General features: G+C 40.7%; 1 protein-coding gene across 4 annotated transcripts in view; it reads right to left on the bottom strand.

Moving 5' to 3' along the window:
• Nucleotides 1-9,290: 9,290 nt before the first annotated feature.
• The window catches only part of ARID1B (AT-rich interaction domain 1B), a gene marked incomplete at its 5' end in the record, with an annotated part of 322,379 nt that continues 314,599 nt past the window's right edge, over nucleotides 9,291-17,070 (bottom strand). For all 4 annotated transcript variants that reach the window (XM_084284568.1, XM_084284570.1, XM_084284569.1 and 1 more), the window contains 3 exons: nucleotides 9,291-12,399; nucleotides 14,415-14,545; nucleotides 15,463-16,252. In XM_084284568.1, the coding sequence (XP_084140694.1) occupies nucleotides 10,690-12,399; nucleotides 14,415-14,545; nucleotides 15,463-16,252 (2,631 nt within the window). In that variant the 3' untranslated portion in view covers nucleotides 9,291-10,689. The remainder of the gene's footprint in view (nucleotides 12,400-14,414; nucleotides 14,546-15,462; nucleotides 16,253-17,070) is intronic.

Below are 17,070 nucleotides of genomic sequence, written 5' to 3'. Positions count from 1 at the left end.
CTCTTGTCAACTTTCCTTCAGGCTAGGAAGAGAAGAGCTAGGGAGAGGCTCAGAGTGCTGCAAACCTTTTTATGCCTCACAAAGAGTGTTATAAGGAATGGCAGTCTATACAGAGCCCTGTGGTTGAAACGGTGCATATAAGCAGAGCTTCCACGGGGGGTGTAAAGACTGATCCATACCATTTCATACTCCCTCAGATTATGTTGTGGAGGAAGATGTTTGGATAGAAAGCAGTCAGTATATGCTTTTTCATCTAGACTTAGATCTCAGAGTCTATACAGAGACCTTTGCTATTTCAGGCAGGTTGTATTTATTTACTTAGCAAATTCCCATCACTTTATTTGTTGTATGTTGCTGCAACTACATCGTGTTTCTAGTAAAAAAGTATCCTGCTCTGCAGCCACACAGTACCTTGAGACATAGAAATGTCAAAATACTACACCACTTCATTTGTTACTATACCGTTAAAGGCAGAATGAGTCACTGTTAATTTGATTATTTTCAAAACAGTACTGAAATTCCCCCAAATGTTCAAAAATTGGAAGATACAGTAATATCGTGTATTTTTAACTTTGACTTGTCTGCAGCTGATGATGCTTATACTAACTTTAGTAAATACCACTGCCTAACAGCTCATTAGAAAATGAAAGTTTGTCTTCAGGTGATTGTTCTGCTTGCATTCGTCATAATTTACTGTAGCAAAATCACTGTTTGATCTCGAGTGATGTACAATAATTGTTACCACTTGGTTTTTCCTTGTCACCCAGAGTTTCAGAACAACAGGAGATATTTCTGTCAACTTTTGATTCTATGAAAATGAAGGGGTGTGTCTATAATACATCACCATGCCGATGAAAGTCTTAAAATGTTATGTATTATCAGATACTTACACAGAGGAGGTGAGGACTGCAGTTTTTAATATATTAAGTATGATAAAATGATTCTTTCAGTGAATGACTACTACTCATACTTCTTTCATTATGAGTTTTTTTTTTTTTTTTTTTTTTTTTTTTTTTTTAATTAGAACAAGCTGCACTTGAACAAGCTTAAGTTTAATGTAGTTTGTTAATTGCTGGGTTACCAAAGACTGATGAAAAAAGCTTTGGTCGTAAACAGAGTTCTTACATAAACACATTCTCATGAAAGGAAAAAATAATAATTCACAGCTATACATAAGCGTTTCCACCCGCCTCCCCATTTTGAGTTGCATCGAACAAACATTGCCCTCAACTTGATCCTTTTCTGAAGAAAATAAAACGGAATAACATTGACTTGCCAGGAAATCACCAACATTATTCAGCTGATGAAATTTGATTAGAGAGCTGTATCAGGGCTGTGCAACACCTGCAGACTGTGCTGTGCTGAGCCCCTTGGGCCGGCACCCCCTGCCTGACGGCCCCCGGAGGCTCTGGTGGCTGCTTGTGCCTCAGAGGCAGCAGCAGCAGCGGCAATATTTTCCCTATGTAAATAGAGTTGGACAGCTTGCCGAAACCTGCTAAATATTGATTCTGCTAAGACTTTGAATTAAAGTTAATTTAAATAGTACATGTAAAGAGTTTTATGAATTGATTTCAAATAACAAAGATGTATTGAAAAAGCATTAAGCCCGAGTACCATTTTAAACAATGAATTTAAGCGTATGGTAATTGAATTACGGGTTTGAGCGCAGCTGAAACACAGGCTTGAGGGGGAAAGGCAGGCTGTGCTGGGTGAAACAAAGGCTCCCCAAAAAGAAAACTGTCCTGGGTGTCAGGCGGGTGCCCCTGCTCCCTGAGGGTCCCCGGGTGGGCGGTGTGTGGGACCACCATATGGTTAGCCCCACATGAAGGCTGCTGTGGAGGCCAGCAGAAGGTTCTGGAAGGTGGGCTGAAGGTATGGGGCAGGACATGAGGAGCACAAAAGGGCTGCTCCACTCCGGTGGGGAGCAGGCCTCGCGTGTGCGGCCAAGGGGAGCCATCTTGCTGGGCATCCTTGTCATCACCCATGTCACTGATATGGGGAGAAAAGCCAACAAATAATTAAAAATTGAAAGTAGGGAACAACCCTCCCTCCAAGGATCCCTGCTACTTCCAGCCCTGAGGCACAGAGTGCTGCTGCCGGAGAGGAAATGTGGAGTTTATACAAATAAGGGGGTTACCACCTTCCTTCCGTGCCTGCTCCATGGTGGCCCTGCTGTCCAAAAGCGCAGCCGTGTCCTTCTGGGTGCTGTGCCACCTGTGTGGCTGCTCCCCTGCCCAGGAAGGAAGGGCAATGAGAAGCCTTCCTCTTGTTCTTGCAGTAGGCACTGCACTTTCACAAATGGCAGGCCCAAACATTGACAACCAACCAAACAGCACAGACCAGACTGCCAGCATTAGAAGAAGCTCATGGGAGTTGTGCAATCTCCTTAGATCATGATTTATCACTGTATTTTGTGGCACCTTTTCAGCATGAGTCTATCATGCTAGCATCACCTCGTCTACTTGTACCTGGGGCAAGAAGCTGTGCTGCACTTTGTGCAGTCAGGATGAAGGTGCAGTGCCGCTCAGCTCTCTCTTATGCTAGGTATTGGGATGCTCTGGGGGGTAAATCAAATCAACCAGCTCCTGGAGAGTTTGCAGCCAGCAGCAAATCACCATAGTTCATAGTGCGATGGGTGAATAATTCTCTGAGTGTACAGTCATAGCAGCTGTCAAAATGTCCTGGGTAAAAAACAAAAACAAAAACAAGCAAACCCAACACCTGAACACATCAACCATTTAACCCGTTTTGCCTCAACTACGTTAGAAGCAGTACCACTAGCAGTAGTGCTGTCATGTTTGCAGGGGATAATAACTTCTAGGAGGAACAGGCTGGGGATGATAACCTCCTCAGGCAAGGCCACAGTCAGGAGAGCAGACCTGACTGCAGCTGAAGATAAAATGAGCTGATGAAAGAAGATGCCTGCTATTTCCCAGTTCAAGTGAATAAATTCTAATATTGACTTCCATTAGGCTATATAACTTCCAGAGTACAAAGGCAGGGAAACTGATATGCCAGGAGATTTATTTCAGGACTAATGCCAGCACATACCACAGTAGTTGGCTTTATAAAAAGACACTTTCTGTCTGCAGACTAACATAAGCAGACACAGGTAAACATGCCCAGTGTGAGCACCTGTGTGAGCTACCTGCTAACTCTGTTTGCAGTTATGGCAATGAATCGCAACCCTCCCCAGTGGAGTCCAGCAGGCTGCATGGGTGGGGACCCAGTGTGAGCACACAGACAGGCTCACTACACATGCACGATCCCAGCTCTGCTGGTGGTGCAGACCAGCACAACTCCACAGGCTCCTCCAGGAGGTCACTGACCCAGCCTAGCTGGGGATTCTGGCCCTCATGGACTGGAAAGCTCAATCTGACTTCAGCTCTTCAGGTAGTGAGTACATGCAGCTGTGGCTTCCTTGAAGTCAAAATAATGACACCAGCTGCATTTATGCATTATTACCATTCTTATTACTGGCAGAAATGGGCACAGTGCCTCAGAGCATGTTTGGACTTAACCATCTTCTGTATAAATGAAGGTATTTAATGAAATTGGTCTTTATGTACACAATACTTATTGGCATATTTTCCTCTTTATGCCCTACATACAAAATATATCTCAGCTGATGGTCTGCTAGTCAATGTCTTGGTTCTGGGGTTTTCCTTTCCTAGACAAGGTATGGATGTTGTGGAAGGCAGGAATATGCCAGGCTGATAAATACGTGTTAGCCACTTGGGGCACAGAATAAGCTGTGGCTGAGCTGACATGGAGGCCATAATATTATTTTCACAGGGTACACTGATCATGCATCTAAGTGCTTTTAAACTGGCAGTTTTATTGATATTCAAAGAAAACTATTTACCCCAAAGACCCTATATAACAGAAAAGCCGAGGAGGTTATAGTTGCTGACTGGAAAGGCTGGGTATTCATGCTTACCAAAAGTAACATGCCCATCTTTTGAAGAGGTGTAGAAATGTAAGATGTATGATGAAGCTTTTTTTCTTTACCTCTCCTTGACAGATCTCAACCACCTCCACACTGTTAAGGCTGGCAAATGATTGTAGTCACTTTTTCCTGCAGGATAAGAACCTTCAGGGGATGCTGCTGTCTCAAGAACTGGTTATAAAATCCAGCACAATGAATAAACCTCTCTATATACCAAAAGGTATCGATAACAGACAAAATCCAGGCAATTCGGTAACTTAAAAATCAGGATTCTGTATTTGTTACTGATGCTTAGGGGAAGGGAAGAAAGCAACATGAGTGGCTTAGGGAATAAATGTTAGGGAAAATGAAAAAAAAAAAAAAAAAAAAAAAAAAGAATGAAAGAGAAGCACTTTTTTTTTTTTTTTCTCCTGCCCTGTTCTATTAGGAGCTATGACAGTGAAACATGCATGGCTATAGAAAATGGGTGGAAATATGGGGAATAGAATGTTTTAAGTGGTTACAGGATATTGATAACAAATAACATGTTAGTAAAAGTCTCTGTCTTTCCTAACAATATATAGAATATATAGAGCTAGTTCTGCTGATGAAGCCTTGTTGTACGTGTTATTTCTCACTTGCTGTGTCTCATTGCTACAGTGCTTCATCTTTCACATAAAAAGAAAAACCAAGAATAATCTTTTATAAGAAGTCCATTGTAATCTTTAGTAGTAGTGGTACAACTAATAGGATATTGTTTCTTTGTGAGTTCTCTTAGATTTAGTAGTTAACTTTGCAGTTTTGTATTATAATGACAGTAAAACATGTACTAGATTTATTTATTTTTCTTTGTTCTTCTCAGTTGCAGCTGTATATATAGAGCTGAGAAACAAATTGCTACATGTAGAGTGGAACTGCATCGTGGAGTAAGCTTTTCCTAGCATGTGTCTAACAGTTTTCGTGTTAGATAATGATGTATCTTTCTGCTGGCATGATTATATATAAACTTGCCTTTTAAACATACTCCATAGTGGAGCAGAAGTCAGAATGTTTGTCCTTCAGGAGTCTCTTTGCAAACCTGAATAAACATTACAGAGATGCCTGAGCCGTTTGGGATTTGCTCTGCTAGCTAGGCAATTCCACCCCATCACCCTTTTAATGTAAATAACTATCCTTAATTAATGGAAATGCAATATATACTAAATGTAATGACAGACTGAGTAAATTAACAAATGCAGGGCAAGATGTTGTGACTCTGCTGAAGGCATTGGATGAGGATCTTGTCCATTCATCTCGTAAGTTTAGGCCAGTTAAAAACAATGTGATGTAAAAAGCATTTTTAGACTGTACAACCATGCTGAAATGAAATACGTTTTAGATTTCTGTTAGAATAAATAACTGGAAGCACAAACCAAGTCATTTAGGCATGTAGCTAGTTAGATCTCGTAAGCAGTCCAAAATATGTGTACCCACAGTTGCTGACGGTTACAGAAAGGAAGGCCAGGATTTGAAAACCCTTTTCTGATGATGCACAAATAAACAAATGAGCATGAATTTAACAACAAAGTCAATATTAATCCTTCCCCATTCCTGCTGTCCTGGAGATTTGAAAGGTAAACATAATTAAGGAAAAATTAAATTTACCAGCCTGCATGTGGCAGCTCATCTTTTCGTTTTCCTTCCCTTCCTCTTCTCCCCCCACCTCTTAAAATCTCTTTTTACTTCCTTCATCTTTATACCAACCACCAATGAAATGCCAAATTATCTTGGCTTGGTTTAATTACACATTTCTTTGGAATGACCCAAATGTGAAAACAGTGATGCAGCAGGGACACAGGATGCTTTTCTTTTAGCTTGGTCTTCATATTCTGCCTCCCTTTCTCCAAGTGGCCATGTCTTTCTCCTTGCTCCTTCCTCAGTACTTCTCTCGCTCTTTTCTTCAGATTCAACCATCCCTATAAATATCTTTGTGATGGATAGAGGGAAAGGAATTGGGCATGAGAGATGTAAGATTTCATCAGAAAAAGGAAGTGGGAGAGCCCCCAGGAACTTCACAAATTATCCTGAAGAAAATTAAACTTGCCAATGGTATGGGACCATATTCTAGCTTTTTGTAATTGCACTCTGTACGTGGTTCCTGTATTTTTAGTTTACTGTTGCTTTTGTTTCCATTTTATCCCATCTGTCTCCACCTGCATTTACTTGTTCGTGACTTGGAACATAAACTTCTTGCAGCAGGGACTACTTCGTGGTTTTGTGTGTGGTTTCCACATATACGGTGTTACCACGTTGATGGTGACAGAAATAGCAGTCATCATCCCTCTCTGAAGAATTTGTTTCAAAACCTGAGACTATTCTCCTGTTTAATATAAAGAAAAAACTGAATTTTGTGATCGTAACAATGTTATTGCAGCGTTGGGGCAATAGGTGTGTATTACTTCTTAGGATACAGCAATAGCGAGGTAATGAAGCAGCACACAGCTTCTTGAACGGGTGACCCAGTGTGTGCCACCTCACTTCGCTTGCCAAGTTCCAGTTCAGTTCTGTGTTACCTTGGTCATCTGCACTGTGGATGTTTACAGCCCTTCCTCTTTTCCAGAGGGGAAGGATGAAGCAGTGAGGGATTTCTTCTCTGCCCCTGAGTAACACTGAACAGCAGCTTCTGAACGAAGCAGCTGCGTGAAGCAGTGACAAAGGGTTAAAGCAAAGGCTGAAATGAACTCCTGCACCTCTCCCTGCAACACCTGGACCTGTATTGGACGGAAGTGTTTTCGTCAAAATTGTCAGCTTCACTCGATTCCCTGTCACTAAGCAGTATTTTCATATTATTATAAAGTAAGAGGTCTGTTCTAAATATCACTGTGAAAATGTTCTGAGTGAGTCCTTCATGTGAAAGACAAACATATGCATTTGCTACAATATTTCTCTGTGTAATTAAATCTTCTGGAGGTGTCCAGGGCAAAAAGATAACGGACCCACAGAAGTGATGTATGGCACAGAAGTCACCAATTGTGGTGTAAAATACCTGAACAAGATGGAAGAGAAAGTGCAAAGGCTTTTAAATGTGGGTGAATTTTTCTTCCACATCCTTCCTTTTGGATAGTTGAAAATGGTGTTTCTGAGCAGCTTTTTTTTAGGACATTGTAGGAAATCGTAAAATCATTTAGATTGGAAAAGACCTTCAAGATCATCAAGCCCATCCATCAAGCTGACCTATGCTAATAAGAAACAAAAACATATTTTGCTGCCAAAAGGGATAGTCATCTTTTAGCTCCTGATGTGATTCTAAAGGTCAGTGAGATTCAGGGACTCCACGTATCTCAGTGCTGCTATTTTAATCTATAAGCAATTAGTTGCTCGGTCCTGCCAAACAATGGGTAGCTTATTGATACAGTCAAATACTTGTGGGTTTGATTATTGCCTAAGATACTAATTGGTTGCTTTCCCCAAAGCAACTTGTCATGGCTTTAGAACGTCAAATATCACACCCTCTTGTTAGCACTAGTCTGAACTTTGCTACACAGCACCTGTGATCACATCAGCACAAAAATGTAAAAAATTTTAACTGTAAAATTAAATATCTCTTGTAGGAAAGATACAAACAGCGGCTCAAACTTGTTCAGGATTCAGTCAGAACATGCTAAGTTCACAAGTCTCACGAGTAGTTCTCCAAAGGCTTAAGGAAACATTAGGAAGAGATGTGAAATCATAAATTGACAACAGAGAGGAGTTCTTACATTTTGCCTTTCTTCTGATAAATGTGTTGTAATATTAACCAGTGATTTAAATAATTTACTGTTACTACCGTAAATCACATTCAGGCAGCACCTGTATTATTAACCTTTCCTTTCCAGCCTTCCAGTTCCCCAGGCAGTTCTACTCCTTGGTCCACCTGGAAGCGTGGCAGCAATGCTCCATACAGATGGACATCATGTGGCTGGCTGGCTAGATGGATTTTTTTCCCCCCACCACATTCTTTAACCAGGCTCAGAGCGGTCCTGAATGACATTAAAGCTCTGGCTCTGACAGCTCACAAGTGTTTTGCCACAGGTGTGGTTTTTCCCCCAGAGATCTCTGGGTCTGAATGCTGAAGAGAAAAGAGCATAGGCTCAAGATGTCCTTGACAAGAAAGGGGTGAGTATTGCTCTGCAGAGGGTTTGTTTAACAGCTTGCTTGTATCCACAGGGTAATATCAAGCTGTAAAATGTTAGTAAGAAATGGGTTTAGTAGGGGATACTACTTCTACACTGCCTAGTATTAAGCTGTAAAAATCACCCCTGAAATATGCCTCCTTCTGTGATGAAGAGTTACAGGTGGGTTATAATTCACCACCTATTTCTGAATGCTTTGTTACGCAAGAGAAAGAAAGACCGCTGCAGCAGGCGATGTGGGAGTGGAGAGATCACTGAATAAGAAAAGCTAGAAGGAGAAATTACTTTTCGTGACTCTAGGGAGTCACGTTTCAAACTCGGCTTATAATTGTATATACTTTACCTGTCTCTGAAATTCTCTTACATATATTAATGTTATAGCGATCCGTATGAGCACGATGGGCAGTATGCCAAAGGGGGATGTAATTTTCAACTACCTCCGCACTGTGATTGGAGAGGGGAGGAGGATGTCCACTAACACTGTAATTATGTGGCAATTCCGGAGAAATTGATTATTATTAGCTTTTTATGATCACACTAACAAAGTCAATGATCCAAGATGAAACAGCAAAAATTAGTGCTTGAACAATATTCAGCAACAAGATATCACCAGGTGAGAGTGGAAACCAGATAGTTCCTGAAACTGAAATGGCCATCTCCCACCAACTGCAGCCATGGATGTGCTCTGTTAAAGCCTGATCCACTTTACCAGGGAAATCCCAGGATGAGAGGCCATGTAAGTATGCAATGACACATACAGTATCGAGAAGTGGGGGGGTGTTTATTCTAAATACCCACATCACTGGGGTATTTGCACCTTTAACCAACAGAGAGAATTACAGGTAGTGAATACAGATCATTTTCTTCAAGTTGGTTATTGCTTTAACAAAATCTTCTGTCACTTTTTCTAACATCCATCTTCAGCCCCTCCCAAACGCAGCACTGAGACTGGATACCTGCATGGTCAGGACTATTTGCCCCTTTGAGGCTCTGTGGTTTTATAAATAATAATTAGAAACACTTCTCTGTGATTTGAGAAGGTTTTTCTAAAACGAGAGCAAGTTGCTAGAATACTTGAACAGCAGAGTAATATTTCCGAAGGTCATAATAATAAAGGAGGGGAAAGAGAATAATCATTATTGCTCTTTCTTGCAATTAGTCTGCTTTCCGATATCCCACATTGCAACTAGAACATTATTCAAGAACACCCATCACAGTGCTTAACAAGATTTAATGTACATTTATTCTTAACATGTGGAACATATAAAGATTTTATACTGAATAAATGAAATTCATTAAGCCAGAGGAAAAGGAGGAATTTACATCAAGTTTTTTTCTTTTTTAACTACATTATCTTGAAATACAAATGCAGATTCTTGTCACTGAAAAATCTTTGAAGTTGTGTTTCTTCCTTTTTTTTTCCTGTATATATTTTTTTGTCTGTAGACTGGTAACCATTTTCTTAAATCAATCCATACGTAACCATTTCCACACCTTGATTTATAAAGCAAATTGTGATCGGCTGCTCTCCCGAAATAGAGCATGACTTTATACATACAGAAACTTGTACATTACCCTCAGTTGTTGGTTTTCTGTGTTGGGTTTTTTCTTTTTTCTTTTTTTTTTCTTTTATTATTTTTTGGAGATATGGCCCAAATGAAAGAAAAAATAATTCTACTATCACTTTGTAGATACCACATCATGAAAAAGAAACTAAAAACTTTGTACTAAAAAAAAAAAAAATGAGGGTATGTTTAATGTACAACTTCTATATACATCACGGCCCTTAGGCAATAAAAAAATATTTTAAAAAATGATTAAAGGAATCGTGAAGAACTGTCATTGTGGAAGGTCAAAAAAAAACAAAAAACAGATGTAGACAAGACAGTTCTGGTGAGGAAGCAATTGATGTTTATCATCAGGTTTTGTTTAAAAATCTTTTAACTTGAATTTTTTGTTTTGTTTTGCTCCTAGCCTAATGTAACCATTTCTCCTGAGGAGAAACCCATATCGTTTTGTATTTTGACTACTGACTGACACCCTCCTTGATCCCCTACACCTACATCACTAGAATCTTCTATTGCACAGAGCTTTGGGTGATGGTATACAAGTTTTTTTTTTTTTATTTTTTCCTTATTTGAAAAAATAAAACACACAGGAACTTGGTATGTTGGTTATTTTTCACCTTTTCGTTTCAAAGTGGTGAGATTTTTTTCCATCATACAATGGTTTGCCATAACATTTTTTTTAAAAAGTCACTAGTTCGCTTCCCAAAAAATATGCAATACAAACATGGAAAAGAACATTGAAAAGGATAATCTATGGAAAAAAAAAAAAAAAAGTGTGACCTTTGAATGTACTAGACAGCAACTTTGGTTAAAAAAAATAAAATAAAAAGATGTACTTATACACATAGACAGCAAATATTAATTTCATAACTGTTCAAATTAATAATTTCTTTAATTCCCAATTGGTAAATAGTGAATGGGGCAGAGGAGCAAAGATTCTTTTTTTTTCCTTCTTCCTACATTGGATAAACAAGAACAGAAAACAGCCAGTTATATGTGACCCTCTAATCTCCACTCACACATGCTTGGCTTCTCACTTATGTCATAACTGCCCGATCTGAAAAAGTACATCACAGATGACAGATGCAACCAGAGAGTTCAGGACAGCAGATATTGAGATATCCAGCAAACGACCCTCGTGCAAAAGGAACTCTGAGCGGTTCTCGTCCACTCTAGCCATGGCCAGCAAGGCCTTGGCTGCCCTGCACATCATGTCTACGCTAGGCGGCTCCAGAGGCGGAGGCTGCATGTGCATGAGGTTATGCTGGCTCTGCTGGTACTGGGCCATGGTGACCCCATCCTCCAGGAAGCTTATCAAGTTTCCGATGCTTCCCTTCTGCACAGCTATTGCCCTTGCTGCTAATGTGTCCCCCTGGGCAAGGTTCGATAAGAGCGCCATGGACATTTCTCGGCAGACCGGGTTTTTGCGATCCCCAACGTACCTAACTAAAGTAGCGTAGAGTTTCTCCTGACGACTGAATGGGGGGGTGGCCAAGATAAGGTCCACATTATTGTCCTGGATACTGAGCTTACACAGGGTCTCCAGCACAAGTCTCTGAGGCGAAAGAACTGAGTTGGGCCCCACGGTTGGAAAAGGATCCTGTGCCTCCGCAGACGGGCACACCATCCAGTGCAGCAAGCCATCCAAAATTGGCAAACAGATGCTTTCTGTGTAAGCAGACAAGTCTAGCTGCCCAGAAATGTTGGCTAATGTGACCAATGTATTATCCCTCAAGACCTCGAGGCAGTCCCACCACCACTCATCCTTGCTGCAGGCCACCCCTTTGTCCTCCTCTTCCTCCTTCTCGTAAGTCTGCGGCGCTCGCTTTCTTTCTGGATGCTCATGGTGAAGAAGGATCAACTTTCCCAGGATCAGCACCAAGCCTGGATGTTTGGACATTTCGGTGTCATTGCCAGGCACAAAAGACAAGCTACGGACGATATTTGACACACAGATGCAGCGTTTGGCCAAGGAGTCTTGCCAGTGAGTTATGGTGCATAGAGGAGTCTCATCCCGGCTCCTTGGCTCATCCTCTAGCAGTTTAATATTCCGGTGGCTTTTGGCTTGATGGATCCCAAAGGGAAATTTACTGCTCTCTGTTTGGGAACCAGAGTTTGAGTCTTCAGGCAATGCTCCTGGCCGGGCTGAGAGGACATCGTCAATGGTTGCTGTTATACTTTTTTCTTGCTGTTCCTCAGATTCGCCTTTCCCCTCGAGGTCCTTCTTTTTGCTTGGAGAGTTCAAGGGAGGAGGGGCTTTCCTGCGTGGAGGAATCTCCATCTTGCTTTCAAAGTGAGTCTGGATATGCTCAGTTGTGTCACCACCACCAAGCTGCCAGTGGAGAAGTCCACTATCAAATTCCTGAACGCGTCCAAGTTTGTCAGATCGGTCAACCACAAATAGATTATTTTTCTTTACAATCTTTATTGGCAGCTTGTCAAATTTACTGGCTTGTTTTGGCCTCTCGCTTGGATCAGCAATGGCACCAGGAGTGGAAAAAACAATGCTTTTTTCTTCTTCTACCTTTTCATCATCCCCCTCCTCCTCCTCTTCATCAAAATAGTCAATACATTCGTCGTTCTCCTCTTTTCCAGTATCCTCTGCCATGGACTGGCTATCATCTTTCTTGGCTGCTTTGTGATCAAGTGCTTTGTGACCTGGATCTCCCACTTCATATTCCATAAGGATTCCAAAAATGTCAATCAGGCATTTTCTAAAATATTCTACTAAAAGCTCTAGAAATCCAGACAACTAAGGGGAGAAGAAAGGAAGAAAGAAAGAAACAAAAAACAGATAAATATTTTTGTCTGCATGGGATTTTACTAGGAACACCAAAGCATACATCTGTGAATATTTCCCTCCTCCTGCTGTGGACTCGTGGCTAAGCCCTGTATGGCAGAAGTTATTAAAGGAAATTCTTTTAGCTTCTGTCCCATCAGTATATAATGTCAGACTATCATGGCTCCAATTGCTTAAACTATAACAGCTATGAGACGTACAATACTTCTATTCATGTGCCTCCTTTAAGCTACAGTAGACACCTAGCCTCGCTGTTCTGTCCCCTGGGAAGTGCCTAGTATTCTTTATTGTCTGTTCAGAGCACTGAAGTTTCACACTTGCCTTGCTTTTCTGAATTGTACTTTTATTCGAATCCCGAAGTTGATGATTCTTCTCCTTTGCCTCAGTCTCTACAACCAACTGTTCTGTAGGAATCTGCAGTTCGGGTTCAAGGAACTAACATCCTAGATTAATATCCCACCTCTACTAGAATGGTTCTCTTTTTGCCTGGCAGTATTTTAAAATTGTTATTGGAGCCTGGTGCTGGAAGTCATCCTTCAGAAACAGTTTTCATTTAGCTTTAATCCTCTTAATTAACTTGTAATCATTTTCTCATGGAAAGGCAGTAGTTGGACTTGGTGCTAATTATCCTCAGTGGCTTTATTATTAAAAATTCTTTACTGTTATGATATATTCAGCCTGATTGTCTGCCTTTTAATGGTTGTTTTAATTGTACACTAATAGGTGTTCAGCAAAATGTATCCCTTTGTCCATTCCGAATTCTCTAGCCACTGCCAAATCCCCCAAAGAATTAAGAACAAACAAATCCTTACGAACTGCAGAAATTATCAGTCATCATAAGGAGTCCTGACTGCCATTGGAAATTGTGTTCAAGGCAAAAGTAACCCCCCAAAAATCTAAAATAATCTGGTATTCTGTGTAATTTGCACAAGGTGCATTGATGCAATCTCTAATAGAGAGAATTCAGGTGAGATTCGCCTCGCTTAACCCCAAACACCTGCAACAGTTACACACCTAACCTAATTGTCTAGATTCCTTTTATAGTCCATGATCTTTTAGAGGCCATTTCTAGGGTATGATTCATCTGACCTATTTTAGATCTCTACTTTAGGATGAGATGAATCATGCTATAGATATCCCTTGTTCTAAAGTTAGGTGGGATGAAATGTACCATCTATGTCTGTGTTTTAAAAAAAAAAGGTCATTATATTTAAAAAATGATGAGTTACACTATTAGTAACCAAGGAATGAATGGAGCAGGGAAACTGAATATTTCATTTGCACAAATTTTAAATTATGTGCATTATCAGCATACCCTCTATTACTGCCACCTAACAGGCCAATGGGTAGAGCAGGGCTGAAAAATTCTAGGAGGTAGTGAGGCAAAAGCATACACTGTTAAATGGCACGTTACTTGTGTCCTGTGGACAAACAGTGGGTTTTAGCCTTTAAATCATCTTATAAATCTGAAATTTCTGTACAAACCTAATTTACTGGAAGAAGAAGTGAAACAAAAAACAGGTGATTCAGAAAATCTTACAGCTTAGTATGGGACTACTGAGTCAGACAAATAGTGACTGAAAGGCAGTCTCAAGTAGATTTAACATTGTTCTGCAATGCCTTTTCTTGGAAACAGCAAAAGATTACTACCATATTGCTGTTTTCTGGGATTGTCCTTGAGCTACAACAAATGTGAATTTACACATCAGTCTTCTGCCAGTGATAAAACTCTTACATTCCTATGTGTCCCTTTCTAGAGATATCCTCCCTTTTGAGCTTATTTCCCCTATTCTAGCCTCAAGCATGTTTTGTTGCTCACTGTTACCAATAATCACAAATGGAACTTTTGCAATATTCAGTTTTATGTTGATTATGATCAATTTTAAGAGACTTCAGCATTTTTATATGTATTGTATTGGCGCTTGTTTTCCTTGGAAGGCTGAGAGGTATATTGCTTTCCCACCTACCTGAGAGAGGTTGAAAGTAGCGACAGTGCTGTCATCATACAGAAGAATATTAATAGTGTCTAGCGCCCAGGTACTTTCAGCCAAAAGACCAGATTTAAGAGACATCATCACTCTCCAGGCCTCAGGAGTTACTGGAGAAAGAAAGGATAAAAGCAAAACAGTATTAGTGCATACTTGCAGTCTGTTAATGAGTTTTGAAAGAACAAGCTGTGACATTCTGAGGGTGAAAAATACAAATGAAACAGTTACCGAAACATTGCTTGTTTAAAACCCTGGTTTCACCACTTAGCTTCATTCTGTTTTTCTGTAACTGCTGCTTAGACTTAATTCTGGAGAATGTCTTAACAGGGCCATTCTTCCTACTTTGCTGAAGATGAAGTCATCTTACAAACTTTTGAGAAGTTGTCCAAAGCAAACAATCCATAAATACAAGTAGAATACTCTGTCAGGAGTGTGGGAATTTCAAGTATGAGAACTTGAATGTGTGAAACGTAACAGGAATTCAAGATAAGTAGATACTTGGGAAAGAATATGGGGAGAAAAAAAAAAAAAAAGACAAATAATATGGAATGAATAAATGGGCCACTCAAGGAAGGCAGACACTGTAAGTACACAGCGGAACAGCATTAGCTCTGTTGTGAGCTTCCACGGGACAAGAATGTAGAAATGTTGCACTGGTGATTTAACAAACACTCTGATGGAACTGTCAACACATAACCTTTGGAAGTCTGAGAGAAGCTTCATTTTTAATGCAAATGTGCATTTTTTGACACCCCTGCTCTCCATATTAAAAACTGATTTAATTCCAGGTCAGATTTGCTGGGCTGAGTTTTAGGTATCATCCTCATGATGCATATGTTATTACATTTTTATTTAACATTATCACATAATAGTTATCAACGTTAACTATTTGTCAAAATAGGTTTAAAATAAAAACAAACAAATAAAAAATGAATAAAATAAATAAAAACAGATAAAAAATAAAATAAAAATCAAAGTCCCTTTTTCACAACCTGTTTCGGTATTTGGCTTTTGTTTTGATGCTTACCAATATCTTTTGAGGTAATCTTTCGTCTTGGTTTTAAGACTGGTTGCGATGCTTCTACAGAGCCTGGGGGGAAGGTGATTTCTCGCCTAATCGGTGGTGGTTGGGGTGGAGGTCCTGTGACCTGTGACACCGGAACTGTGGGTATAACCTTTTGCATCTTCATGGAGGGTAGGAAAGGAGACTTGCTTGGAGACATACGGTTTTCCAAAGAGCGCTGGAAGGATGCTGGACTTGGAGCTCTAGAGATGTGATTTGGCATAGAGGGCGGCGTCTGGTAGGATGACTGAGGAGGTCTAGTGATAGGCTGCATGGAGGCTGAGGATGACATATAAGAAGGCTGACGTTGGTTGACATGAGAAGGCCACTGACTCTCGTGGTTTATCCTCTGGTCAGGTACCATCATATCATCAGTGCGATTCATCCCTGGATACGGCGGGGCCTGTGCAGGGCCTCCTGGACCTTGCCTGTTCTGGTAAGGGTAAGGCATATCGTTTCGTGTTGGCCACATGTTCTGCTGAGGACCTTCACTGGAGGATGACGACTGCATGGGGCCACCAATCATCTGGGGAGGTATTCCGTGCTGCTGCATTTGCCCTGGGCCCTGCATCCTCTCCCTGTTATACGGATACGGATACTGTCCCTGCATGGGCCTCCTGTCAGGCCCAGTGTAAGCATTGCTGTACTGGTTGTACATCTCCTGTTGCTGGTTGCCGTACTGCATGTTATACATATCCCCTTCATGGCGCTTGGCTGGGGGCCCATACATGCCATCCATGTGTCGCTTGTAGTTCTGGAAAAAAGAAAAAAAGGGAAGAAGATTTGTCACTTTTGCTCCATACACAATCAAATAGATCGTCTGGAAGCTCATTTAAAAAGCTGAAGGCTCCTCATTCTGGAAGGATCATGCTGCTTCCAGTCAGGCACACACTGCTAGTTAGGCTTGATCGAGGGCTTTCTTTTTAAGCCTCTGTTGTGCTGCGTTTGTAACTTAATATTGACAGGAAACTTATCCTTGGGCTGAATTTTCTTATGCTTGCTCTTGTTTTCCCCCTTTCCCCTTCCTTTCCTATCTGTCAGATAAAATTCCATTGACCATTTAAGACACGCATAGAAAGGCAGCAGTCCTCACCAGCTAAGATATTTTCACTCTTTTTTTATGCTTAGTCCTCTAAGAAGACAAATTTTAAAACAAAACCACTCAATGACTTAATCTCTTCAAGGGACAAGCACTGAATGAACTCTTAAAATAACAGGATATGCCACAAGCATGTAAGGTTGAAACACCAGATTATGACAGAGCATAAGCTACACACAATACCTATACTATTAGGAGAAAAATTCTCCTTCATTTGTTACTCTGCATAATTCCTGGAAACACGGTCCTGCTTGGGCAACCAGCCCTCCTTCCCTAATCATCCTGAGCACGTTTAATTTCATGTGAGATTATTTTAAAAGCTGGTCACATCCCAACATTCTACTCGAGTTTATGCAGGTTCTTACACTGCTGATCAGTGATGAATGAAGCAATGTAACTAACAGCTGCCACCCATGGTTTATTCCGTCTTTGTTTCTCACCCTCTCAACTGGGGAATGTTGTGTGAGGTAAGC

Source organism: Netta rufina (genome assembly GCF_964035555.1).
Source record: "Netta rufina genome assembly, chromosome: 3".
Taxonomy (NCBI): Eukaryota; Metazoa; Chordata; class Aves; order Anseriformes; family Anatidae; genus Netta; species Netta rufina.
Note: the sequence above shows the minus strand (reverse complement) of the source record. Positions and strands in the feature narration are given on the sequence as shown.